Below are 27240 nucleotides of genomic sequence, written 5' to 3' on the forward strand. Positions count from 1 at the left end.
ATGCGAATTGAATCTTATCTCAATTGATATCGGTATTGTTATTAATGTAGAAGAATATAAGTTTTAGTACACTGAAACACATTATCTTCCTATTTAGATTGTAATCTATAAATATATTCAATAATTACTGAAGGGATAAATGTCAAGATTTGCCATGGTATCTTATTAATGTAGTATTTTTGCTTTTAATTTATTCATTTTAGTACTTGTATTTTAAATTCATTTGTTAAAGTGGTACTTATCCTTAACACAGTTAATAACATGGTGTTAGACCAATAAAAAGATGCCACATGAAATTTTTGTCACATCATTTAATGTCATCAATATCTTGTGCCACCTATAGCATACATGATCATAAGTTGAGCCAATGCAAAATTGTAAACTCATTTTAAACTCAAAAAATTGGTTTAAAATTTTGCCTAAGTCTCAACCAGATAAAAAAATGTGAACCCAATCAGGTTTACTCGTATTAAATTTTTTATATTTTTTAATATAAAAATAAATTTAAAAAATATAATATATTATAATAAATGTTCCCAACAAATTGAAAATATATTTTAAAAAATTTTTAGAAAATAAATGTCTCTAAAATAGTAGCAAAATTAACAATAAAACAAAAGTTATACAATATTCAAACTAACAAAATAGTAATAATAAAATAGCAAAACAACAATAAACAATAGCAAGAAATCTTTTTAGGCAAATTCAGATCAGGCCAAGCTTGGGCCAAAAAAATCTTACTCAAGGTCCAACTTGTTTAGAAAACAGGTATTATTTTTTTATACAAGTACATTTTTCAAGTTTATATTTTTGCCATCCTTTTTCTTTCTATAGCCCTTTGGGAAATTCATATATAGCATAGCACACCAATCCTTGTATGCACGAGAAAACACCCCCTAAGGGCTTCGAGGGTCAAAGCACAGCTTTGATCCACCACCGGGATACGTTATAGAGATTTTTTCTTGGTTTATTTGGCTTATAGCGAGCTAAATCCCACCTACGGTTGCAAGCGAGCACGCTAGGGCAAAAGCAATGCAAAGAGAGAATGTCCGTTAAGCCTCCCCAAGGGAGGTATGGAGGAGCCCCTACTATTTTTCAGAGGAACCTTCAAGCTTAGACAGGTGGCCCAACCCATATCAGGTCTAACCTATAGGGACTAAAAGTAATTTACCCAATATTTATTATTACTTAAAATATAAAGAAAAAGGCAAATATCTTCATCCTCTTCAATCTTCTTCTCTAAAACAAAAAAGCCCTAGTCGCCTTTTCCCACTGTTGATGCCATTGCTCACCGGCATCTTCTCCGACCAAGAAGCGTTCAATGACGTCCATGATTCCATCTTCGAAATTTGATCTTTTCCTTTTGAGTTTGTCGGTGTTGATTATTACAAAGAAAAAATGAGTGAAAGAAAAACCCAGAAAATCAAAGAATTTTTTGGGTTTCTATCCCCTTCATCTAGCCTAGCTCTTTGATTTCCCCTTGCAGCTCTCCAACTCTCATAAAATTTTCTTTTCATCCATCAAAACCCACAATCATGCTTTTATTTTTCTTGTTTTCTTACACTGGTTAGAGATGAAGATAAGAATAACGACCTTGGGGCTGGCTTTACTTTAGATTTGCAGATGATATTAGTAAACCCATTGCTAATCTTACCTTACCAACCACTTTTACCAACCACTTTTTTTTTGGGTTTGTTTAAAAGGGCCTTCTAATTTGAGATATATATTTTTTTCTAGTATAAATAAATCACCAGCAAAGGGACATGTAAAATACACTCGATGCAACCCACATTATAGTCGTTGCAAACCATTGTTTGTTGGGATTCCCAGACAGTATTGATCTCAAACTTGAAAATTATGTTTCTGCAAATGAGATGAAGACGATGGAGCAGTTTTCATGGATGAGATGGATATTGATGAATTTAAAACCCATTAATAGACATATTGAAAGATAAAAAATTCAATGTTAATTTTGTTACCAATTGAGAGATAAAAAGAATTAAGAAAGCTAAAACTTTAGTCTATGATTAATCACTATAATGATGAAGATGATTCTTGTAATGATGAGATTGCAGTCTATTATTAAATATGTATTGGATTTAAATGTAATTATAACGAGAATAAAAAATAAATATTAAAGATATTAGACTAAAAATAGTATATAATTGAAGATTTAAATTAGTTTAATTTTATGAGTGTTATAAATATGTCACATTATAAATTTAGTAATAAAATCATAATAAGTATCATAATATTTCTATTATTGCTGTAATTAATTATTGTTTATCTTAATAATTATTTACATTAATCCAAGTTTGTTGATAATTATTTTATAAATATTTTTAATGATATTTAGTAAGTAAATTTTTTTGATTTAAAAAATTATTTTATGTATTCATATAAATATTTTAATTAATTAATTAACAGGGTTGTGTCCTAAAATACATTAACATCTAAGGATCAAAAGGAAAAAAAAGTTAAAAAGTATGATAATTTTTGTTATTAAAGGAAAAACTAATTATTATACATTTAATTGGAGACACGTGATTTTCATTTTCTTGTATGTGAGATAAGCAGTCCTGATTTCGTCACTAAACTATCTCTCCTCTCTGCCATTCTTCGCCTAGTGTATGTAACTAACATAATCATTCTAAACTCACGCCGAGTGAATAGAATCTTTGTACTGCTCACTCACTCCCTTCTTACCACGTGTAATCTTCAAATCCTTGCACTGTAAGAGAAATTCATCACATTCCCTAATTTAATTAAAACCGCTCTTCTAGCACGCTATACACGTGTCACTTAACTTATCATATTTTAAGAATGTGGGGCCACCATTGGTGTAGGACCCGCCACGGACCCCACACCCCTTATCCTCATACTTCGACAATTGTTTTTGCTTCCCCGCTTGGCTTCGAATTATCCACGTACCTAAGCCGTCAACGTTAAATGTAACGGAGATTCCATATCGCCGTTAGTCCGGCGGGCCCATTTTGGTTTTGTTTTTTTAATAATAAAAAAGGTTAATTTCAAGATGCATCCTCAAATATGAATTTATATTTTAAATTGGTTTTCAAATTTTAAAATATCACATTAAATGTGAGTTTGGATATTGACAATAAAATTTATGAAAGCTATTTTTTAATACATTAATTTTAAGTTAACAATTTAGTAGGTACACATATGTTTATAATTTGATTAAAGTATTTTTAATTGTACTATTTAATATTCAAATTATAGACTAGACTGACAAAAAGACTTAATTACACTGTTTTGAAATTTGAGACTAATATAGAATTTGAGTCATAATTTAAAGATTTCTAATGAAATTAACCCATAAATAAAAAAATAAAAAGCAGACCACACACAAGTTGTCGATAACACGCACCAAAAACAGACCAATGGAAGCCTTTCTTTTTGCCACGTAGGACCATTGTGCTTTTTCCTACGTGGCACTCGTATTTCTTCATAAACAAATTTCAAAAAAATAAAATAAAAATAGAGCACGTAATGTACTCATCTGCTTCACCCTTCAACTCGCTTCCTTCCTTCCACAGTGTGGTTGCTGTGATGAAGATTTTGTCATTTTTTAATAATTAAATTGAAAAATGCTTTGGTATAATTGTATAAAGAAAAAAAATTCTTATAAAATTTTATTTTTATCGTTTTAAATATGACATCATTCTAAAGAATTAATTTTTATAAATAGTAAAACAAACATAAAAAATACGTAAATTATATTAGTCTATAGTAATTTTTAATGTTTAAAAAATTAATTTTTAATTCATCATTATTGTATTTTATGAAAAATCGATAAGTTAATTCAATTATTGTTAAATACCTGAATTTGTTGTATATAAATTATTCCCAATTTTCAGCAAAAAAAAAAATAGAGTGATGAAATCAAAATTACACTCTTTCTACAAATGAGTAAAATTGGATTGTGACAAAAGATTGGTGAGAGGTAAGTTTGAGGCAAAAGATTTCAGAAAAAATAAAAAATATGAATATATTAAAAAAAGAATGAAAATGTAAGTGAAGGTGTGAACGGTTTACCTTACCTTCAACAAAATTATTAATAATTAAAAACCCAATCCAAAAAAAGACTAAAATAAAGTCACTCTCTTTGTGACCCAACGTTTTTCTCGATCCTGCAACTCTCTCATAATCGTAGGATTGAATATGGATCCACCTGTTACAAGATCAGAGGGGGACTGAAAACACTGGTGTGGGTCACCCATCAACGAAGAACTAGTCTTAGGTGGGGTTTCCTTCTTACCGGCTATAACCGGTGAGGTTTATGGTAACTACCAATACGTCCGGTAAACGAGGTCAATGTTATAAGGCGCTGGGGTTTAAGCAAAAAGTTGGGTGGTTTTCAGAGGGTTTTCGGCTATCTGAGAGAGAATTAAAAAAGGGAAATTTATAATTTTTTTGGACAAGAAAATTTTTTTAAAAATGAAATTTAGAATTGTGTGAGAAAATCTCAAATGGGTTTTGTTTGGAAAGCACATTGAGATTTTTCTTTTTGTTTTGTCGGGAAGATAATGGGATAAAAAATGGAAGAAAGTTTTCTTTTTTTCTGCTATGAAGACAAATTTTTCGAATCTGTTATTTTCTTTATGTGATCTTATGTTTGGCTGAGAATTTCGTATATTGATCCAACATTTCATTGTTTAAGAGGTGAGAAAAACGAGCTTTTGTTCATTTTCTTTTGCGAATTCGCCCAAGGTTTTGATCTTTTTCACGGGTTTTCTTTTGGCGTGTGTGTGTTTGGTTGCCGACAAATGGTTAGAAAGTGGAAGGAAATATACGATTTGAGTGGTAATTTCTAATTTGAGGAGAAAGTTGATTAATGGCAACGACGTTATATTCTTTTTAATCTTTTGTAGTTTCTATGCAATCAAATGCATGTACTTTTTTCACCCTCTCTCTTTTTAGTTTTCTTTGGAAAATTCTTAAAATTTGTCACCTTTTAACGTTGAATTCTTTTTTCTGTGGGTAATAACGTATTCGATCTGGGATTTTGGAGGCAATTTGTTGGAAAAGCCGAAGAGATGATCTCATATTCTTTCCATTTATCAGTTATTTCTAAAATTTTCATTTTTGGGTTTTTTTCAAGATGAATATTTTTTCAGGGTTTTAGATCTTCATATAAGAAGAAATACAAATCTAAATTATGTTGAATTACTCATATAGACGCCTGAATTGGTTATTTGGGATTGGGGATCTTTTTGTCAAGGTTTTTCTTGTGGTTTAAGGGTTCTTTTTTTAGTTTAATTTGCTAATTACCTCTTTGATTTCTTCTCCAGTTCTTTCTTTTGAATTTGTAAAAGTTTGATGTTTTGAATTGAGAATTCAAAAAAAAGAAAACTTTTTTTTTAAATGTCACATCATTCCTTGAATGTTAAAGTTTCATAGAAAGCCCATTTTAATGGATTATTCATTTCTCATTAGATCATGTGGATATTTTTTTAAAGTTATAATTCTAGGACAGAGCCCTTTGCTTCTGGTTTTACTCACAATTGTAACAAAGTCTCTATATTGTTTTTATTTTCTTTTTCAATTTTTTTTCTTGGGGGGGGGTGAATGAATGGAGTTGGAGGCCTGAATTTCTATGTAAAAGTTGAAGATAACCAGTGAAAGCTTGAAAATCATAAGCATAGCTTGTGGTTTAGATTTAATTTTGATGACTTGTTGTGGATCCAAATGTAGTGGCTTTTGACATATACATGTTTCCATCTTGTAATTACTTTTTATTGGTTAAAGGATTGCGTTTTGTTTTGAGAATGAAATTTTATGTTCTTTGAATTTTATTCCTTAAATGAAAGTAAACTTTATAATTGATTATACATTAAGTATAAGTTCATTTAGAATTAACTCTCCTATTCATCTCCTTTTAGGGTCTAAGCTGATTTGAGATGAAATACTTGTGTCTCTTGGAACTGATTCAAAGGTGTTGGTGAATTGCATATGATGTGTTCTTAATGTTATGGTCTTTGAAGCATGGAGTTGCAGAAGAGGTTAGATTATGGATTCAATGGCTATCAGGTGCCTGCTACTCCACGAGCAACCAGATCAGCCAGGGTAATATATATATATGTATTACTATGATGGTATTCTATTTCATATTTACCTTTATTTCCTGTTGCAAAAACACTGATCTCTTTTAAATTATTGTTGTCACCTTATTTGTAGAAAAGGGTTTCATTTAAAAAGAGAGTTGAAGACAACCGAATAAGTGCTTTCGACTTACTGGCCACCGTAGCTGGGAAGTTATTACTAGATAAAGAAAGTACTCCTGTCTTTAGTAATACGTCAAGTGCTGAAGATCCGTCTAAAGTTGAAAAGAATACTGTTAAAGAAGAAAGGTGGGATGGAAGCCAGTCATCGAAGCTAGAAACATGCGATCAATACAGCAATGATAGGGAATTCATAGTTTCTCAACTTGTCTCACAAACTAATGACCTAAGAAGCTGTAGTTTTAGAGAATCACCGAGCCTTAAAAATGACACCCATTTTGGACTTACCTCTGTTGTAACAACTTCTGATTGCTCAGAAAGATCTGGTGTTCTGAAGTTAATGAATGGCAAAATCAAGAATGAAACGGGATGTTTGCCTTGTAAGGTAGAGACTGGTCCCTTTCTGTGCGGGGCTTCTGGTGGTCGTATTAAACTAGAGTTTGAAAATAAAGGGCCTATACATGAGGAGCTGGATCGAACTGATAAGTTATCTATTAGAGAAGTGGCTGATACATGCCCCTTAGAGGATCCTGTAGTTGTGGATGGTAAACCTCCTCTTCTAGTTAGTTCAGATAGTAGTGGCAAGACACATTCATATGGGTTCAATAATTACCTTAGCTCTTTTCCTGGTAAGCGAGATGATTTAAAGGTAGTTAGTAGAGATGATGATGAAAAATCTTCAAGGTGTACTTACCTTGGCCCCATAAAGAAACCATTTAGGCCAACACCACTCATTGGAGACCGAAGAATAAGGAAGACAATGACTTCTAAATACTTGAAAGTTGCTCCGAGATTGAATGATGTGACACTATCCAATTCTGGTACGCGGCTTCTTAAAGTTAAAATCATCTTAACTTTGAGTAAATTGTTTGGCACAGTTGAATGGGGATATTGACAACTATGTAATATCCTTCAGATGAGAATTTGAAATCTGCTTACTGCGATAGCAGTGCTTACAAGCGCATAAGATCCGAAAGGAACTATCCTTTCAAAAAAAGGAAGTTTTTACACTATAGCTCAGTATCAAATTCAGATGGAGGAATCAGCAGTGAGGGTATTTCCGATTCACCTGAGCAGAGCATCAATGGAAATGCTTCAGGCGTATATCCAAAGATGCGTGGAGGTGATTTCCATACTTTTTCACCGTTACTTTCTTGGTGTTTTAGCAAACAACAGCAGCTTTGCTAACTGTTTCTAAATCTTTATTTAGTCACTGGAGAATCACCTTCCCTAGCGGACCAACGCAAATCATTCCACTCTAGGGATTCTCACGGTATGAGAGCCTTTGATGGAGTGATTCATATGTACTGTTTTCACTTATTGACGTTCAAAGAGGTTCTTATATCAAAATATCTTTCCTTTTACTCAGTGAAGTTTAGGATCAAATCTTTCAGGGTGCCAGAATTGTTTATTGAAATTCCAGAATCTGCAACTATTGGTTCATTGAAGGTAATGACTAACGATCTATGATTCTGATCATTTTGGTAAAAGTGTTTGGTTGCTGTTCATCGTATTCAAAGGTTGGTATTTGACTACCAATTACACTTGCTACATTTTGCTACATTTGGACCTTGAAGATTTTTGTCTGGTCTATTTGTTTCACCGTGTGAATGTTTATTTGTGTCTTTTCCAGGCATAACATCTTGCTTCAGACAATGATGAATACTTTGATAGTATCTCATGTAAAATGTAATCTAGTGATTGGTCTCATATAGATGCATGTTTATTAGAGTTCCTTCTAATGATGTTAAATTGTTTTTTCTTTTCTAGAGGACTGTTATGGAGGCAGTGACAGCGATACTCGGAGGTGGATTACGCATTGGTGTACTTCTTCAAGGAAAAAAGGTTAGAGATGACAATAAAACTCTGTTGCAAACGGGAATTTCTCGTGATAACCAGATGGATGCACTGGGTTTTAGCCTGGAGCCGAACCCTTCGCAAACCTTTCCATCGCACTGTCCTGGAGGTTCTCCCTTGACGTTTCCCTGTGACACGCCTCTACCTTTAGCTAGGTAACAAAAATAGTTTTACAAATTTGGCAGATATCTATCTACACACATCTGATGGTTTAAAACATGATCTTATTTTATTGTTTCTATCATTTCTCATTTTTTTATATTTTGTTGGAAAAAATGAAAATGGTGCAAGTGCTAGCAAATACCGGAACGATGATCATCTAGGATCTACATTGTTCTCGTAAATGCAGCCTTCAAGAAGAGGCTGAGTTTTTGTTGGAAACTACATTCTTTTTCATGAGTCTGCATGGATTTGAGACACGAAGCTTGTTAGTCTCATAAAGTTGTAGTGATAGTTTCCCATGGTCCCATGTTGTTAATGCTTAAATGATACATTGTTATTCTGTAGATTCAGTTTATGAGTGTAATACTTTGTTGCCAGGTATCCAGCAACTCCTGGTTTAGTTGCTCGGGTTACACATGATCCTTCACATGAGCCTCACATGCCTAATTTGGGCCACTTTGTTGAAAGCGATCATGATTCTGCACCCTCGCCTACAGATATGTCACTTGACAAAAGCACAACGGATTCTAAAGCCCTGGTAGCTGTACCAGCGATTAGTGTGGAGGCGCTAGATGTGGTTCCAGCTCATAGGAAATCAAAGCAATCTGAAGTTGTGCAACGTAGAATTCGTCGACCTTTCTCTGTTGCTGAAGTTGAAGCCCTGGTTCAAGCTGTTGAGAAACTTGGAACTGGAAGGTATGTTTCAAACCTTACTCAAGAAGCAATGAGGATCTTTCAGCTTTGCCATTCCTATTTTTTGATAATGTGACATCCCCTTTATGCTGTGATGGTCAGGGTTTTAATGGCTTTACTAATCTGCAGGTGGCGTGATGTTAAGTTAAGAGCTTTTGATAACGCAAAGCACCGAACTTACGTAGATTTAAAGGTAAGTTAAAACTCTACACCTGCTGATAAAACTGCTTTTTTCGTTGTATTTTGTATTTCTAACCTTTTTTTTTTCCTAACCTTTTTTCTTTTTTTTTTTCCGGTCTTAAACCCTTTGTTTTAAAATTCCAAAGGTCCACTTTATGTGTTGGACCAACCAGAGCACATAGTTTAAACCTGTTTCAGGCACGTAGTTGCTTGTGCAACAGGTAAAATGATTAGAAAATCTTTTACAAAGCTTTCCTCAACTTTTGTAGCTTTATCTGTAAAATAACAACTACCCTAGAACAAATCATTCGAATCCTACTCTTCCATGAGGTATTTTCTCCTGATTTATTCATTTATCCTTTTACCAACTGTGACACGAATGACACTTTCCCCCCTTTAGGTTCTAGCTTTAATACATTCGTGTATTAGTTATACGACTGGTTAGAGCTTTCTGCTGCTTTTGGCATTTCAGCTGGAAAACGAAAACAAACGCAATGTATGGTCTTTTATAAGCATTATTGCATGAATGTGATGGTATCTATTTTGGAATCGTGCAGGATAAGTGGAAAACACTTGTTCATACAGCGAGAATATCGCCACAGCAAAGGCGGGGAGAACCGGTGCCTCAGGAGCTCCTGGACAGGGTCCTAACTGCGCATGCCTACTGGTCACAGCAGCAAGCCAAGCAACAACTGAAGCAGCAACAGCAGCCTGAGAGCTGCCTTCTCCTTTATAACTCAAACAGTAAGAGCTAGTAGCAGAAGTGATGGTGGTGAAAAAAACTTGGGTTGATGATGATGGGGGGTTTTTAGGGAAGGATTTGTCTAATTATTATTTTATCATTTTTCTTGTATTTTCTTGTGATTATTTAAAAGAAAAAAGGAAAAAAAATTATGACAAGAAATATGTAATATTTTATGTGCTCTAGCACTGATTCTTCTCTTACAATGTAGGGGCATGGATGGCCCTTTTGTAAATTGCTATTGATGGAATAAGAGCTTTGCTAAATTACATTGCTAGTTCTATCAAGTAATAAAATCAATAAAAAAAGTAATAAAAGTTGATAAATCATAAAATTAATCAGTATAACAGAACAACAAAACATGCCAAATTAAAAAAACAGAAGACGTGATTCACGTTTTAGCCAACAAATGCAAGGTCTTGAAAGGTCTATATGTCATATAGACATCTATCGCCACTTTGTTCTCAACAGTTCTCACCCCCTGGGACGAGGCTTCGGCTATGCCACTTGAGTATCATTGAAAAATATACTCGAAAAACGTCCTCAAACAGAACCTAATTAATTATAATCTTAAACTAGTTTGCTTTTTTTTTTTCAGTATCTTAAAGCAGACGCAAGGATTGAAGCAAATATAAAAAGTTAGAAAAGTATTTTTAACAAATATAAAAAATTATTTAAAGTAAAATTAAATTTATTATGAATATTTTATATAATTCTAATTCTAAATTGTATTTAAAATTATAAAAATATTTTGTTAATACTAAAACAATTCCAAAGTTGTTATTAGCAAAGTTGTTATTAGCTTTGGACAAGAAAATTTTTGTCATCTAAATGATTTGAGTTTAAAAACATTAATTTATAAAATTTTCTTCCGTCCTAGTTCGATTGGTATAGATTACTTTTTTTAAGGTAAATGATTTGAGTATAAAAACACTAATCTATATCGACTTGAGTTTTAGTTTAGTTGGTATCGACATTATTACTAATACAGGAGGACATAGGTTTAAACATACTCAAACATATTTATTCTTTTATTTAAGGGTCAAAAGGAATTATGAAAACAATACATGAATTTCTTGAAAAAGGTAAAGTGTTAAAAATATATATTATTAAGTAAAATGATTAAAATAAAAAAAAGTAAATTTGATATAGATTATTTTACATTACAAAAGAAAAATACAATACCTTAATTAAAAGGCAAATGCAAAATTTGTATTAGATGTTGTAATGATTTAATTTTTTTTTTCTTTTCTATAAATGTGGAAGTTGGGACATAAGACTTAGATTATCTAACAACCACCAGCAGTGGCACTGTCCTTGTCTTGCTCGATCGAGGGTTTTTTTTATTTATTAAAATAGGATAAAAAATATCAAACAAAAATTATGTACCAAAATAGTACATTTGGGATTGTGCCACCTATGGCAGAGGCGTGATCACCCCATGCCAAATCAAAAAATCTGTTTAAAAATTAAAAAAAAACAAAAAGCTAAAAAAAAATTGGCAAAAAAAGAAAACAAAAGCTAGTAGATCAAGGGAGTGCTAGAGGCGGCACCGTTTGTGCCTCTGGCAGAGGCGACACCGGTTGTGCCTCTGGCAAAGGCGGCACCTCGTTTGTTTTTTTGGGTTGGGGACCTTCTTCTTCTTCTCTTCTCCTTTTTTTCTTGCTCCTTCTTCTTCTCCTTGCTGCTTCTTGCTTCTGCTGCTGAAACATGGGGATCTTATAATGGTTCCCAACACAAAACAACAAACGGGCTGCTGCATGAGCCGTCCCATCAAATTAGGTGCCGCCTCTGCCAGAGGCACAATTGGTGCCGCCTTTGCACCCCCTCGATCTATCAGCTTTTTTTTTGCCAGTTTTTTTTTAATTTTTAAATAGAATTTTGATTTGACATAGGGTGGTCACGCTTCTGCCATAGGCGGCACCACCCCAAATGTACCATTTTGGTACATAATTTTTGCTTTGTATTATTTTAGTATTTTATTTTTTTATTTTTTGGACCTATTTTAGTAAAAAACCCCTCGATCAATGCTGCCACCATAGGAGGCGGGTTTTGGAAGAAGCACAGCTCAACTGGTCAGTCTCTCTTTAGCTTATTCATAGCATATGAGATCATATTATGTTTAACTAATACTAAGCGGTATTATGTGAACAGATACTAATATAAAAAGATAAAATATATTAGTAGATAATCTAAACATGTCTTTAGTCTAATCGAAAATGAACAAACCGATTAAAAGATTAATATGTTGTCTATTAAATCCAATTTGGAAGATAAATTATTTTGAATATCGAAGTGGATGACTCTTAAAAGATAGAAATTGTGATTGATTGGATTGATAGTTGAGCAAGACCAAGTAGAATAGATTCTAAACTCATTTATGGACATGAATATATAATAGTTACATTGAGGATAACACAATTATAAGAAGCACCCATGAGGAAGGAAGAACTTTCACGGCCACCATTATTGTTTATAGTTGCCATTGATCCATTGTTGAGAAAATGGAGGAGTTATGGTTTCTTCATTTCTAGATATAGAGAAAATAATTACAGAGAGGTCACTAAACTTTAATCAAAAGTAATAGAAAAGTGTCATTTAATTGGCTAATATTCTATGTCGACAATATGTTAGTAGATTAATGAGATTTTTAATAGTAATGACCAATTCGAACAATTATCTTAATTAGAGTGACTAAATTGATAAAAAAAAATTAAAGTGATTAAATTGATAAAAAAATTTAAAGTGACTAAAATAAGGAAAACACTATTTTAGAGTGACCTGCAATGTAATTTACCTTTTATAATATGTTAATAATTCTATCACACATATACATATAAATATTACATATTTAGAATATATACATGTATTTAAAAACAACATGCAATAAATGAGAATAACAATAATAAATCAAACTTTGGTTGTAAAAAAAAAGTTATTTATATACATACAACATTATGTGTGTGACAAACGAATCAGCTTTTGGTTATAATGATAAAGGCATAAGATGCTTAAGGTTTTAGGTTCTAATTTTCAGTTTAAATTATTTTGTTATAAATTTTATATAAAGGTGTGAAAATAGAAAAAAATACCTTTTAATAATATTTATTAATTGTATAAAGTTTGGGTTGTTGATATTTTTATTAATTGAGTTGATATCAAATTGTAATATCAATTTAATTACATAAATAATAGTATTAATTAGTAATGAAAATAAATTATCAAATTAAATCAAATTTAAAGTTGAATTATATAATTTAATAAGCATAAGTATCGAATTAAAAAAAAACTTAAATGTTAAATAAAAATATATATATCAAGTTTAAGTATTGAAGTAAAATAGAATTAAAATAAAGAAAAAAAAGTGAAAATATCAAATTAAGAAAAAAAACATTTTTAAGTATTAAATGTAGAAAAAGTTTGAAGTACATATATGTATTCATCTCAAAGGGAAAAATAAAATAAAAAATGATAAGTGGTGGAATTCCATTAACTTAATGATTGTCTTAGAACATGGTTTAACTGTTTGAAGTTTTGAGTTCCTAAGAATTATTGGTTTTAAGACACAAGCCGTGTTAAACCTGTTCCGCACATAAAGCACGGCTGTCCCACCTTGTTGACTCGTAGTCTGAGAGTGAACAGTCGCAACAACCTCCCATTGGATGACACCAAATTACAAGCCAATTGCAATCGGGGATCAATCACTCCCCCCCAAGAAAAGAGGCCACCAATGTCACCGTCATGCTTGGACGGTGCAGTGACATTGCCACTTGCGTCCTTGTATTTTTCACATAAATGCATTTTATTTATCTTACAAATAAAAAAGTTGCTTTGTCTTTTTATGCCGGGGAACTTTCAAGATGAAGACACTTTCTTTTTCTTCAATACAATAAATAAATAAAAAGCTACCTCCTTTATTGCAGCTCCTCTCTAGTTCCGAGGTTTTTCTTCTCTGTTTTCACTCTGGTATGAACAAGCTTTTTTCCCCTTTTGTGTTGGAATTTTAGTTGGTTTTTGTTTTCTTTTTTACAAGGTTTCTTGTTGTAAGCTTCTTTGTGTTAGTTTATGGGGAAAGATCTGATTTTTTATTGTTAGTCTCCAAATTTTGATAGGTTTCTCTATATGAGTTTTTTTTTCCGTTGCTGGGTTCTTCATAGAAATTAGAGAGAAAACCCTGTTTTGTTGTGGTTGTAAGTTTGGCCTGTAATTATGGGTTCTCATCTCACTGGATTCCCTCACACAGTTAATGGTTTCAAGATTAGTGACGGGTATCTTTTGCCTAATCCAAATGTATACCCAAAATTTGAAATTTCTGATGGGATTGGATCAAATGACCAATCTTTAGATTTCAGCTCTCTAGGTGTCCCATTTTTACCTTCTTTAGGTTTGGGTGATTCTAGCTTTGCTTCAATTTTGAGCATGGGCAGCATGGGTAAAGAGGGAGATACTTTTTCTCCGACCGATGACACTGATGTCTCGGACACCGTTCTTAAGTACATAAGTCAGGTGCTTTTGGAAGAGGAAATGGAAGAGAAGCCCTGCATGTTCCATGACTCCTTGGCTCTGCAAGCTGCAGAGAAGTCTCTTTATGAAGTTCTTGGTGAAAGCTATCCTCCTCGAGATCAAGCTCCTGTTTGTGTCGATCCAAGTGTTGAGAGCCCGGATAACTGTTCTTTTGGTACTTCCAGTGATCATAGCATTCATAGTGGCTCTAGTTCCTGTACTAGCTATACGATTGAGTCTCAGTGGAATGGTGATTTTAGCGAAAACAACAACAGACCGTCTTTGTTACAAACAAGCATTCCTGAAAACTTTGTTTTTCAGTCTACTGTGGATCCGGGTTCACGGTTTTCATCTCATTCTCAAAATGGTAGTGCTAATAATGGGAATGGATTCATGGGATGTCCTGCGAGTGAGTTTTTAGTTCCAAATTATTTTAGTCAAAGTGAATTAGCATTGCACTTCAAGAGGGGGTTTGAGGAAGCTAGTAAGTTCCTACCAAAAGCTAATCAACTGAATGTCGGTTTCAAGAGCAATGCATTGATTTCAGAGTTGAAGCAGAAGGCTTCAAACACGGTAGTCAAAGTGGAGAGTGACAGGAAGGAGTGCTCACCACCTCGTTTGATGAGAAAGAAGAGTCATGAACGAGAAGATGAAGATTTAGAAGAGAGGAATAACAAACAGTCGGCAGTTTTGGGGGACGAGAGCGAGCTATCAGACATGTTCGATAAGGTGTTGATTTGTGCTAGGAGAAGAGGGCAGTCTTCTTCATCCACTGCGGATGAGACTTTGCCGAATGGACCAAGCAAGACGCTGCTGCCGAATGAGCAAACAAATGGATCCAATAGTGGGAAGGCGCGTGGCAAGAAACAGGGTAAGAAGAAAGTAGTGGATTTGAGGACTCTCCTGATCTTATGCGCGCAAGCTATCACTTCCAATGACAATGTGACTGCTAAGGAACTGATAAAGCAGATTAGGCAGCATTCTTCGCCCTATGGTGACGGGTCTCAGAGATTAGCTCATTACTTTGTTGACGCCCTTGAAGCACGCTTAGCTGGCACTGGAACTCAAATTTATACCTCTCTGGTTGCTAAAAGAATGTCAGCCGCTGATATGTTGAAAGCTTACCAAGTTTATATTTCAGTCTGCCCATTCGTGAAGGTGCCTATTATTTTTGCAAACAACTACATTTCGAAGGCAGCAGAGAAAGCAACAAAGCTCCATATCATAGACTTTGGTATTTTTTATGGTTTTCATTGGCCTGCTTTAATTCACTGCCTCGCAAACAGACCTGGTGGTCCTCCAAAGTTACGCATTACGGGAATAGAGTTTCCCCACCCTGGCTTCCGGCCTGCTGAAGCTGTGCAGGAGACGGGGCGTCGATTGGTAAAGTATTGTGAACGTTACAATGTTCCGTTTGAGTACCATACTATAGCTCAGAAATGGGAGACTATCCGAACTGAGGACCTCAAGATTAATTCTGATGAAGTTATTGCTGTCAATTGTCTCTGTCGATTTAGGAACCTACTCGATGAGACAGTAGTGTTAAATAGTCCGAGGGATACTGTTCTGAAATTGATTCGGAAGATAAATCCAGATGTTTTTGTTCATAGTGTTGTTAATGGATCCTACAATGCCCCCTTTTTTGTCACAAGATTCCGGGAGGCACTCTTTCATTTTTCTGCACTGTTTGACATGTGCGAGACAAATGTCTCTCATGAAGATAACATGAGGTCGATGCTTGAACAGAAGTTTTACGGGCGGGAAATTATGAATATCGTAGCATGTGAAGGCACAGAAAGAGTAGAGAGACCTGAATCATATAAACAGTGGCAGGTTCGTAACATGAGGGCTGGGTTTGTGCAGCTTCCGTTAAACCCTGAACTTATGAAGAGAGTGAAAGAGAGGGTGAAGGCACGCTACCACAGTGATTTTATGGTTGACGTGGATGGCCGGTGGATGTTGCAGGGATGGAAGGGTCGAATCATCTATGCATCTTCTGCTTGGATACCTGCATAAGATAATAACTACTAGCAGAGGGCCAACTAATGGAGGTGTGTCCACTTTAGAGACAACTTACTGCCATCGTCATTATGCCGGGAAGTGACATCGAGCTTAGGACTGCATAGCTTTTGTACATCGGCCCTTTGGCGCCTTTGACCTATTGTTGTACCCTAATGTAGTTAGTATAACTCCAAAGATGAAGATGATACAGTACTATAATTTATCCATAATCCATGGCCTGGGTTCTTACAGCATAGAAATGGTGGTAGTGGCTGTTCCTGCTAGCTTTTTTTTTTTGAAATAAAAAATTCATGTCAACAGTTTCTGCTAGAATTAAACTATAAGCAAAGTAGAATCAACTAGACACATGGTTGAAGAGATGAGAGGATTTGGTCTCTCGGTGTGAGACATAAGCAAAATGAAATCGAGTAAAATGAATGGGATTAATGGAACTGGTATGAATAATTTAATCAGTGGGGATAATGTTCAATGTATGAGGCAGAAATAAGGGTCATTGGCATATATTTTAATGCAAAGAAAGATTATTTTGAAAGTTAAAAAGAGGATCTTGCTGTGAAGAGGAAAGGCTATCTAGAAAGCCGCAATATACAAACATACACATACAAATAGGTTGATGTGGTTAAGTGGGAATCAAAGCATTATGGTGATGATTAAAGTTGTATACAAAAAGTAGCATCAGATTCCTTGTTGATCCTACCAATATCAAGAAGAAAAAGCAAGCATTTTAGGTTAAGTTAATTGAAATATATGTGTACACACAAATAGGTGGTGATGTAACCCTAGGCTTTAGAACAATCAAAGTTTTAGTGGGATCTTTATACTAAATGTATATATAAGTAATGTTAGGACACACAAAAAGGAAATTACAATTTGTTGGCATAGTTCTCTTCTTGCCATTTGTCATAGTGAAAAGATGGCACATGTAATGGAAATCCTTAACCAATTTGCTAAATGTATTTAATTTAGAATTTGCTAAACATAATAAATGATCAATAATTATTCAGGTTAACGTTATCCATTATGAAATATTTTCAACAAAGTGTATACACAAAATTGACAAGTAGGCTTAGGTGGCATAGTTTAAATGTTTTCGTTTGACACCATATAATTAAGCATATTAATGAAACAAAAATAGAAATTGGCATAAATATAGGTGCTTTAATATACAAATAAAAATTATTTAAGTAATCTTTCTATAAATATAAACTAAAATTAAAATACTAGGTAAGGATTTACATATGGTCAAATATACAATTTAAATCATAATTTCATATTTTCATTATTATCATAAACATAAATATTTTGAATCCATATTTATATTAATTATAATATTTTAAAACGTAAATTAAGGGATTGTATATTAATTTTTAATTATTTTTGTCAAAAATATTGAAATAAATCTAATATATACACTCTAAGTTAAATATTTTAGACAAAAAAAAAAGCTTCTATATTTGACAAGTGCGATTATATTTATACGATATATGTATATTTAATGTGTGAATTTTTTTTATGGGTCATGTTAAGTGTAATGTTTTAGTGTAAAAATGAAATCAATATTTTCTACATCAAAATATGTTTGAATATTATATACATAGTATGACAACAAATATATATTAAAAAAAACAATCCCTTTAAATATCATTTTCTTAATTTTTAATATTCAGATAATATCAAATATAACTTCACATATTTATAATTTAAAAATAAAAAAAATTAAGAGAAATTCGAATAAAAATAATTTAAGGATGTTCGGTAATTAATATTTTTTTGAATAATTTCACATTACTCACCTTATAAATAGTGAACTTACGTACGGTTTGCACACACTTTTATTTTATTTTATTCTTCACTCAAATATTTTATATGTGAAAAAAATTCTCCGAAGGGATAAAAATCACGAGTAAAGATAATTTTATTAAAACGGCAAGAATGAAGGGTATAAAAGATTGAGATAAAATTAAATCTCGAAACTCAAAATAATAATCTCAAAACTTAAATATAAAATTCTTTAAAAGTTTGTAAAAGTTAATACCTAAATATGTAGTAAATTAGTGTAATCAAAATTTAAGTGGAAAACTAAAAACAAAATTTAATTGAGAAAAGAAAAATCGAAATTTATGAGACATAACTCCACATAAACTATCAAGATTTTAAAAATTAAAATTTTATTTTATTTTGTACTTTTTCAATCATATTATTTCTAAAAGGTTACAGATTTTGCAGCAAATTTTTAATAAATAAATGTAATACATTTTAATTGATATATATAACCAAATCCAAACATTCTACAAGATAAAAAAAATTGATTAACATCTAAAACATCATACAAGAAATACGTGATTATTTAACAATAATACTCCGTTTGTTTGCCAGTAAAATATTTTTCGGAAAATAATTTCTGAAAAATGATTTACTTTTCTGGAAATGATTTACCTTTCTGGTGTTTGGATGAATCTATGTAAAATATTTTCTATTGTTTGGCAGATTTCCTGAAAATATTTCATAAAAGCTGTTTTAAATTAAACAAATATATATTTAAGAATTATTAATTTTTTCATTGTTTAATTGAGTTTATTATATATATTAATTTTATAATAAGATAATATTTAAATATTTTTTCATCTATTTTATTATTTCAAAATTTTAAATTTTATACACTAAAAAATATTGTGATTTTATTTTATTTTAATAACATATTTAATTACAATTATTCAATTGAGATTACTTATTTATATAGTTAGATATTTTATTTTTATATAATTAAGTATTCAAATATTACACCTCAGGTTATTTGACACTTGGAAAATTTAATACAAAAATCCAAAACCATAAAATTCCAAAATCATAAAAGAAAAAATAACGAGCACAAAAAAAAAAAAAGACAAACAAGAATTTAAGCTACATAACGCAACATCAATTTTTGACTCAAACCTTTAAGGTCACTTGAGCGTGGTGCGGTGAAATTGTGTCACCATGATTATCCGAACATCATGCACTACTCCAGTAACATGCAAAATGTGCCGAAATGAGGGTTCCAAACAAACCCTTCATCTGTTTTTGGACTGAAAAATAACATTTTGAAATGCACCAATGACTTTTCTCCTTCATGTTTTCCTCTATTTGGCATTTTCCTCCATCCTCCATCCTCTCTCCGTTTTCTGCCTCCTAAGCTTTTGCTGGTTCCACCAGGGGAGGAGGAGAGGTTTCTATTTGGGCTTCAATGATGATATTACCTAATCTTATACCCCAATAAGTGTTTGTAACATTAATTATGTTTATGATTAAAAAAAAATCGTGAAGGGATTATACCGCAGAAAACAAAAAGTACCAGAACTATTTGTACAATTTGACCACATAAATAAGGCCCTCGCATTTCAAACCATGAATTTAACGTTTGGCCATATACTGTTATAACAACCCGATTTTAGCTAAATCGGAACAGTGGTTTCGATTCCACAAATTCAATGTTAAAAAATTATTTTAATATTATTTTTAGTATTTATAGCATGTGATTATATATGTGTGAAAATTTCGTGAGCTAATTTTATCGTTTAATAGCTCAATTTGAGAAAAAAGACTAAATCGCGTAAAATATAAAAGTGGCATTCTATATGATAAATGTGCTTAATTGCCATGGCTTATTAAATGGGAGGTCCTTATGTTGTAATTAGAACATTGATAGTGGGAATCGACATAAATGGGCATAAATTTGATGTTTATTAATGTTTGAAACAAAGATCAAATTAGTAAATTAGTAATTAACATATGTTTTAATTAAACAAAACAAATTCATTAATTCATTCTCATCTTTTTACAACTGAAAATGAGAAAAGAAGATAGGGTTTGAAGCTTTGGAAATTTCGGCACTTGCATAGCTTGATTTAGGTATGTTTTTAGCTCGATTTTTTATGATTTCTATGTTTTTGTGATTGTTGCTTTGAGTACTAGCTAGCTCATGCCCTAATTTTTGAAAGTGTTGATGATTTTGAAAGTTTCCATTGATGAATTCATGTGTTTTTGGATGTTTGATGATGAATTATGAAAGCTTAGTGATATATATCTAAGTTTTCTAAAGTGATTTTGAGTGAAAATGCCTAAATAGGATTAATTTGTTTAAAGTGTAAATTGAGGGGTTAAATTGTGAAATAAATGAAATTTTTGGGCTGCTAGAGACTTACATGAAATTCGAATAGGCTTGGGTGTAATGAAATTTTATGAATTTTGTGTATTTGTGTAATAGGGACTAAATTGAATAAATGTGAAACTTTAGGGGCTAAAGTGAAAAATGCTCAAATATGTGTTTGTGGACTAAATTGAATGGTTTGGTAAATAAATGAGTTAATTTTGAATGTGTTTAGATCAAGAACGAAAGAAATCAGATTTAGATCGGAGGAAATCGAAAGTTGTAGAATAGTTGACCCGATATGTCAATCCCTAATACGAGGTAAGTTCATTTGCAAATAAATTTCTTTAAATTGAATTATATGTGTTTATTTGTCGTTGAAATGTTATAAATGTTGAATGAACAATTATGAGCAAGAATCGATAGAGTTACGACATCCGAAAGTCCTGTACGAACCTTAGGAATAGTATAGGATACAAATGTCATGACATTAGGTTATCGAGATGTGATTACATGTAAGACCATGTCTAGGACATTGGCATTGTATTGAGATTAAGTGTAAGACCATGTCTGGGACATTGGCATCATATTATGATTTCGTGTAAGACCATGTCTGAGACAGTGACATCAATATATGATAACATATAAGACCATATCTGGGATATGGCATTGTGCGAGCTTATGTGATTTCCAAGTATCCTTAACAATTCTGAATGGTTCAATGGGCAAAGTCAAGTCGAGAAAGATGTGTGAATAAGTTAAATGACTTAGGTACGTATAAGATTCATATGAGCATTGAATAGGAAAATATTTGATGAATTCAATTATGATATTGGATATGTGTATCATGAAAAAGGTTTTTGAATTTGAATGTATATTTAGATGTGCTTATTCATATCTTACTTAATTGATGGAGATGATATTGATTCAAGAGATGATTTATTTGTATATGGCTTACTAAGCTTTTAAAGCTTACTGTGTTTATTTTTCACTATTTTATAGATTATCGAAGCTAGCTCGGACTCGGGGATCATCAGGAAAACATCATCGCACTATTGATCTCCTAGTTGGTATTTTTGGAGCTTTGTATATATGGTATATGACATGTATAGGCTAGTGTCATCTTGGTATGTTTTGAGTTATGATTTTAGCCATGATATTTGGTTTGTAAATGTTGGTGTGTATAGCCATTTAAGTTGGCTTAAATTATATGTTTGATAGATGATATATGTGATGTATATAATGCCTTGCGTTTTGGCATTGTTTGCCATGGTTGTTGATATGACTAAATGGTTGCTTATTTGGTTAGTTATTAATGCTTGAGGAATGGTATATTATGGTATGATTTATAGATGAGAAATTGATATGTTTGAGAGGCATGATTTAGTTGATGGAAAGGTGATAAAAATACATTTAGAAGTTCTGTAAGTTTGATGATTTTGGCATATTGAATTGCTATATTTTTTAATATAGAATTGAGTAGTTGAAATGGTTGTGGATAGATGGCATGTTATGTGTATGGAATAGCATGTTTTGGTTGCTAAAATATGTTTTGAAATGGTACCAATTTGGTTGTTATTTGTGCATGAGTGAAGGGTGGTAAATTGGCCTTACAAATGGCTTATTTTTGTCCACATGGGTAGAGACATGGGCGTGTGTGATACACGGTCATGTTACACGATCGTGTGTCCCCTGGGGTACCCTTTCTAATTAAGTCAGTATACTTTACATGTTTGACACGGCCTAGTCACACGGGCGTGTCTATTGGCCGTGTGTGGCACACGGGCTGGCACATGGGCGTGTGACTGACCATGTGACCCAAGTCAGTAACCCCTCCAGTTTTCCCACGGCCATGGCACATGGGCATGTCCTCGGCTATAACACCCCTTACCCATATCCAACGCCGGGACAAGGTTCGAGGCGTTATCGGACTTAAACATTCACAACATGCAAAACTGGGCCACAAAATTTTGCCCAAAATAAAAACATCTCAAACACGTGCATATCGTCCCTTATACAGGCCTTCGAAGCCTATAACATACATCGGGTGGTTCGGGACTAAACCAAAAACTTTAAAAATCTTTGGGCAACTTAACAAATTTTCTTGCTTTGGAGAGTCACACACTCGTGTGGGTTGACCCGTGTGGTCATACACGTCCGTGTGGCTTGGGACACGCCCGTGTCCTTAGCTCGTATAACTGTCTATTTGTGACATCAGCAACCGTTTAAAGGCACACAACCAAGACACACGCCCGTGGCGAGAGGCCATGTCCTCCACACGAATGAAACACACGGCCGTGTCTCTACCCTTGTGGTCAAAACTTAGGCTAATTTTCAAGCCTTTTTGTCATTTTCACATGCACACATATACATTTGACCTTGTCATCTTATTAATCACTTATACCATTATGTTATGGTTATTTACTTATACATCAACATCCATGTTCAGGGCACTAACAACTTATTACCATATCACACAATTATTCCATGACCATGACCGCCTCAAACGGTCCTAAGGCATTCATCGTGTACATATGCCTTATACTTCTCATACATAGTGAATAAGCACAATCACATAACCACATCACAAGACATTAACACATATCATGGATAAATAAGCTTACAAGCCAAAATCATTATAAGCCACATCTCATGGTTATAAACAACAAATCAATATAAGCCAATACATTTGGCTAATCACAACAATATTCATCATAGAAAAACTAAGTCCTTATACATGCCACTCACTTGAAAACATTTAACATGCCCATGTCAATACTTCAAGGGTAATGGCTCGATAGTGTGATACTGCCTCCGACGATTCTCCAACCCCGAGTTGACCTGAAAAAACTAAAGAAATGGAAAGGAGGGAGTAAGATTTACGCTTAGTAAGCTCGCATGAAAATAATAAGCAATGCGATAACATGCTATTTTCATATTCTTTCTATTTATTCAAATTCCAGCTAAGCTGTTTTCTCGAGTCATAGTCATTAAATTATTTATATCTGAAGCTACGGAATTCCAAATTAAGATCCGTTAATTTTAACAAAAGCTAGACTCATATCTATTGTTACCATAAAATTTTAAGAATTTTTGGTCTAGCCAATAAGTATAGTTTATTATTCAAAGTCTCCCCTATTTTTCTGTTTGACAGCTTCAACCTTTCTTCACTTAAATTTATTTATCTCATAATACAAGGCTAGGATAATGTTCTCATCTATTTCTCTTGAAAATAGACTCATTAATAATTTCAAGAATATGAATTAAAACCCATGATAATTTTTGTATAATTTTTAATGATTTTCCAAAGTGGAGACAGGGAAGCCTGAAATCACTCTGACTCTGTCTTGTAAAAATTCAAATATCTCATCATATAATATTCATTTGCTTACACCGTTTCCTTTATCTAAAATTAGACTCAATAATATTTAATTCCATTTTTATTCAGCCTATAACTTAATTTATATTATTTTTAGTGGATTTTCAAAGTTGGACCACTACTATTGTCCTAATCTGTCTTAGTGCAACATAATGATAACCATCACAAGTTTGTCATAAAAATTATTCTCATAAATACCATTCATTCATTTGCACTCTTATCACAAGTCCACTTCATTTCACATGTCAAACACATACTCATGGGTTTAGGCTACGTACCTATGCTATCTCTTAGCACAACCACTCATTCAAACAGGACAATCATACGCATCATACTATTATCAACTAAGCATAGATGAGTTTATCATGCCATTTTTCTTTATATCACTTTGTATCTCATTAACTGTTGAATTATTGAATTTTCGATGGACCTTTCCTTTTCCAGTTGTACACTCGAGGTGTACGTTTCTTTCTGAGTGGTACACACAAAGTATACCTTTCCTTTTCATATGGTATACACAAAGTATACCTAACCTTTCCAAGTGTACACACAAAGTGTACATAACCTTTTCAAGTGTACATACAAAGTGTACATAACCTTTTCAAGTTTCAAGTTGTACCATTTGAGTACATAAGTCCTTTTGAAGTATTACCCTTTCGGGATATATTTCCTTTTCATAATGAGATCAAAAGATTATCCTTTAGGGACAACCTTTATTGCAACATATGCAAGATCTCATATTCATGGTAATCACCTGTCCAATCGGAAATCAATATTCAAACGGATTCATGCACCATTTCATCATTTATATAAGTCATAAATCAATATTTATTTATTACATGTACTTACCAATTTCAAATCATGATGCACATAATTCAACAATCAATTAAACACATTTACATGCTTAGTTTAGTTATATGAACTTACTCATTTCATTTAAAATATCATATTCCACCAAATTTCTATTAACATCAAATTCAATATATTTATAGCAAGAAATATTTTGTGTATAACGAAAATAAGATGAATAATAGGCTTATTAAATCACACGAACTTACCTCGGATTCAGAAGCGATAATTTACCATTTTAGTCCATAACCTTGTATTTTTTCGATTTAAGCTCGAATCTCGATTTCCTTGATCTATAATATCACATTTAGCCTATTAATTAGTTACATTATTCATATGGGTCCAAAAATCATATTTTTACAAATTTTCATTTTGAACCCTAAACTTTCACATATTTTCACTTTTGCCCCAATGCTCGCAAAATGATTTTTATTCAATTTCCTTACATTTTAAGTCTAGCTGAATCATTTTCATAACTATGGCAGCCTCCAATTCCCACTAAATCACCCTTTTATGACCAATTTTACAACTTTTACAAAACGGTCTTTTCGGACGTTTTCATCGAAAATCGCTTAGTAAAAGTCGTTTAATTAACACCCAACACTCATTTTCTACCATTAGACATCAAAATACAAGCATGTCACTCATGGGTAAATTTTAAAACATAAACCCTAGCTCAAATTAATGGTAGAAATAGGTAAATTGAGTTACCGGGACTTAAAAAATGTAAAGAATATTAAAAACGGGGTTAGAGATCACTTACAAATGAGTTAGGAAAGCTTGAACAAAACCCTAGCCATGGTGGTCTTCAAAATTTCAGCCAAGGCATGAAAATGAAGAAGATGACATCTTTTTTTCATATTATTTTGGCTTTTATTAGCCAAATTACTAAAATACCCTTAATGAAAAACAATTTAAAACATACCTAACCATATCCATTTTTGCCCACAACTTAATTAATGGTCTAATTACCACATAAGGACTCCAAATTTTAAAATTCATGACAATTGGACACCTCTAATATGTAGAACTCAACTTTTGCTCTTTTTACAATTTAGTCCTTTTTACTAAATTGAGTGCCCAAACGTCGAAATTTTCGAATGAAATTTTCACGAAATCATTTCTTGAAATAGTATACCATAAAAATATAATAAAAATTAAAATTTTATCATCAGATTTGTGGTCCCGAAACCACTGTTCCGACTATGCCCAAAATCGGGATATTACATCGGTCGTATGGTGCAAGTCAGTACGTATGCTCTGTATTCACACGGCCTGTGACACAGGCGTATCTGGTGGTCGTGTGAGGCATACGGCTTGTTCACACAGGCATGTGACTTTTAAATGTTGGAAAATTTTATAAGTTTCTCAAAGTTTGTATATGTTATCGGTTTAGTCCCGAAACACTTCTAAGCATATTTTAAGGTCTCGTAGAGCCTTATAAGGGACAATGTGAATTTTTTGAATAGATTTTGATTATGAATGCACAAATGTATGTGAATGAGATGTATTATCCGATAATGCCTCGTAACCCTATTCAAGCGACGGATACGGGTCAGGGGTGTTACAATTGTACTTGAACTATCAACAAAATACCAGTCAAGGGAATTGATCCCATTGATGAAAAAAGTCTTCTACTGTACATTATTTCATCGTATCAACTTATAACTATATAATGCGTATTTCCCAATGCTACCAAACCAGAGCAATGAAGTAGAAAATGCCAAAAACATCAACTCCTTTATACAAAAGCATTATACTCAACTGTTGTAACTTCTTCCCTGAATCAGTTGTTCTTCAACTTATAAACCGTGTCAACATATTCTTCAATGTCCCAAAGGAAAGAACCAAAGGCGAAAGCTTCCAAAACTAACCTCTTCAGACTTGAAAAAAATGTCCTGATCACCTCATCAGTTTCCAGAATCCCTGTCTGCTCATCTCTAAAGAGTGCACAGCTGTGCCTCTTGATCAAAGGGTAAAGAACTTGCAAGGTAGTGCCAAAGTAGGCAGTTTATGGAAAGATACACATAACCTGGCACTTAATAAACTAAAATCTCTAGTTTTCATCCAGAATCTGTGAAAGAAAATTTCAGAATCAAAAGCAGGACAACAACAAGTACATTCTAAAAAGTCATCAACATTGCATGAAACCAAAAAAATAGAGATCAGTATATATATAGGAACTCATAAGACCAAAACAGTTAAACTCCAACTGATTAATCCTATACGTTTCCATTTGAGAGAAAAACAAAATTCTATCTTTATTATCCCTATAGAAGAATTTTTCAACATTAACACGACTCGCCTGCTTCCTTATCTAAGCCATTGTTCTTTAATCAAACACAACAACAAACAGCGAGTGAGAGCCTTTTGTCCAATGAAATTGTGAAAAATAAAATAAAATTAAAAAATAAAATAAAGAACACACAAATTTTACGTGGAAACCCTTTCGGGAAAAAACCACGGGCAGAGGAGAAGAAAATTC

At 32.8% G+C, this 27240-nt stretch overlaps 2 protein-coding genes across 5 annotated transcripts; both read left to right on the plus strand.

Moving 5' to 3' along the window:
* Positions 1-4362: 4362 nt before the first annotated feature.
* Positions 4363-10145, plus strand: LOC107885987 (telomere repeat-binding protein 5). 4 transcript variants are annotated; one of them, XM_041107922.1, is made up of 10 exons: positions 4363-4683; positions 5904-6087; positions 6199-7063; positions 7159-7365; positions 7453-7515; positions 7612-7691; positions 8013-8254; positions 8640-8957; positions 9057-9147; positions 9692-10145. In XM_041107922.1, exons 2-10 carry the CDS (start codon positions 6007-6009, stop codon positions 9887-9889), a joined length of 2145 nt encoding a protein of 714 aa, XP_040963856.1. In that variant the 5' UTR covers positions 4363-4683; positions 5904-6006; the 3' UTR covers positions 9890-10145. The 4 variants fall into 4 exon arrangements, with proteins under 4 accessions (XP_040963856.1, XP_016665257.1, XP_040963858.1 ...); XM_016809768.2 differs by having other exon boundaries at positions 4364-4683; positions 9084-9147; XM_041107924.1 differs by lacking the exon at positions 4363-4683 and adding an exon at positions 4702-4824.
* A 3604-nt stretch (positions 10146-13749) lies between these two features.
* LOC107885986 (scarecrow-like protein 33) lies at positions 13750-16710 on the plus strand. The gene has a single exon (XM_016809767.2). It carries the CDS (start codon positions 14086-14088, stop codon positions 16393-16395), a length of 2310 nt encoding a protein of 769 aa, XP_016665256.1. The 5' UTR covers positions 13750-14085; the 3' UTR covers positions 16396-16710.
* The last annotated feature ends 10530 nt before the right edge of the window (positions 16711-27240 follow it).

This window comes from Gossypium hirsutum, chromosome A03, assembly GCF_007990345.1.
Source record: "Gossypium hirsutum isolate 1008001.06 chromosome A03, Gossypium_hirsutum_v2.1, whole genome shotgun sequence".
Taxonomy (NCBI): Eukaryota; Viridiplantae; Streptophyta; class Magnoliopsida; order Malvales; family Malvaceae; genus Gossypium; species Gossypium hirsutum.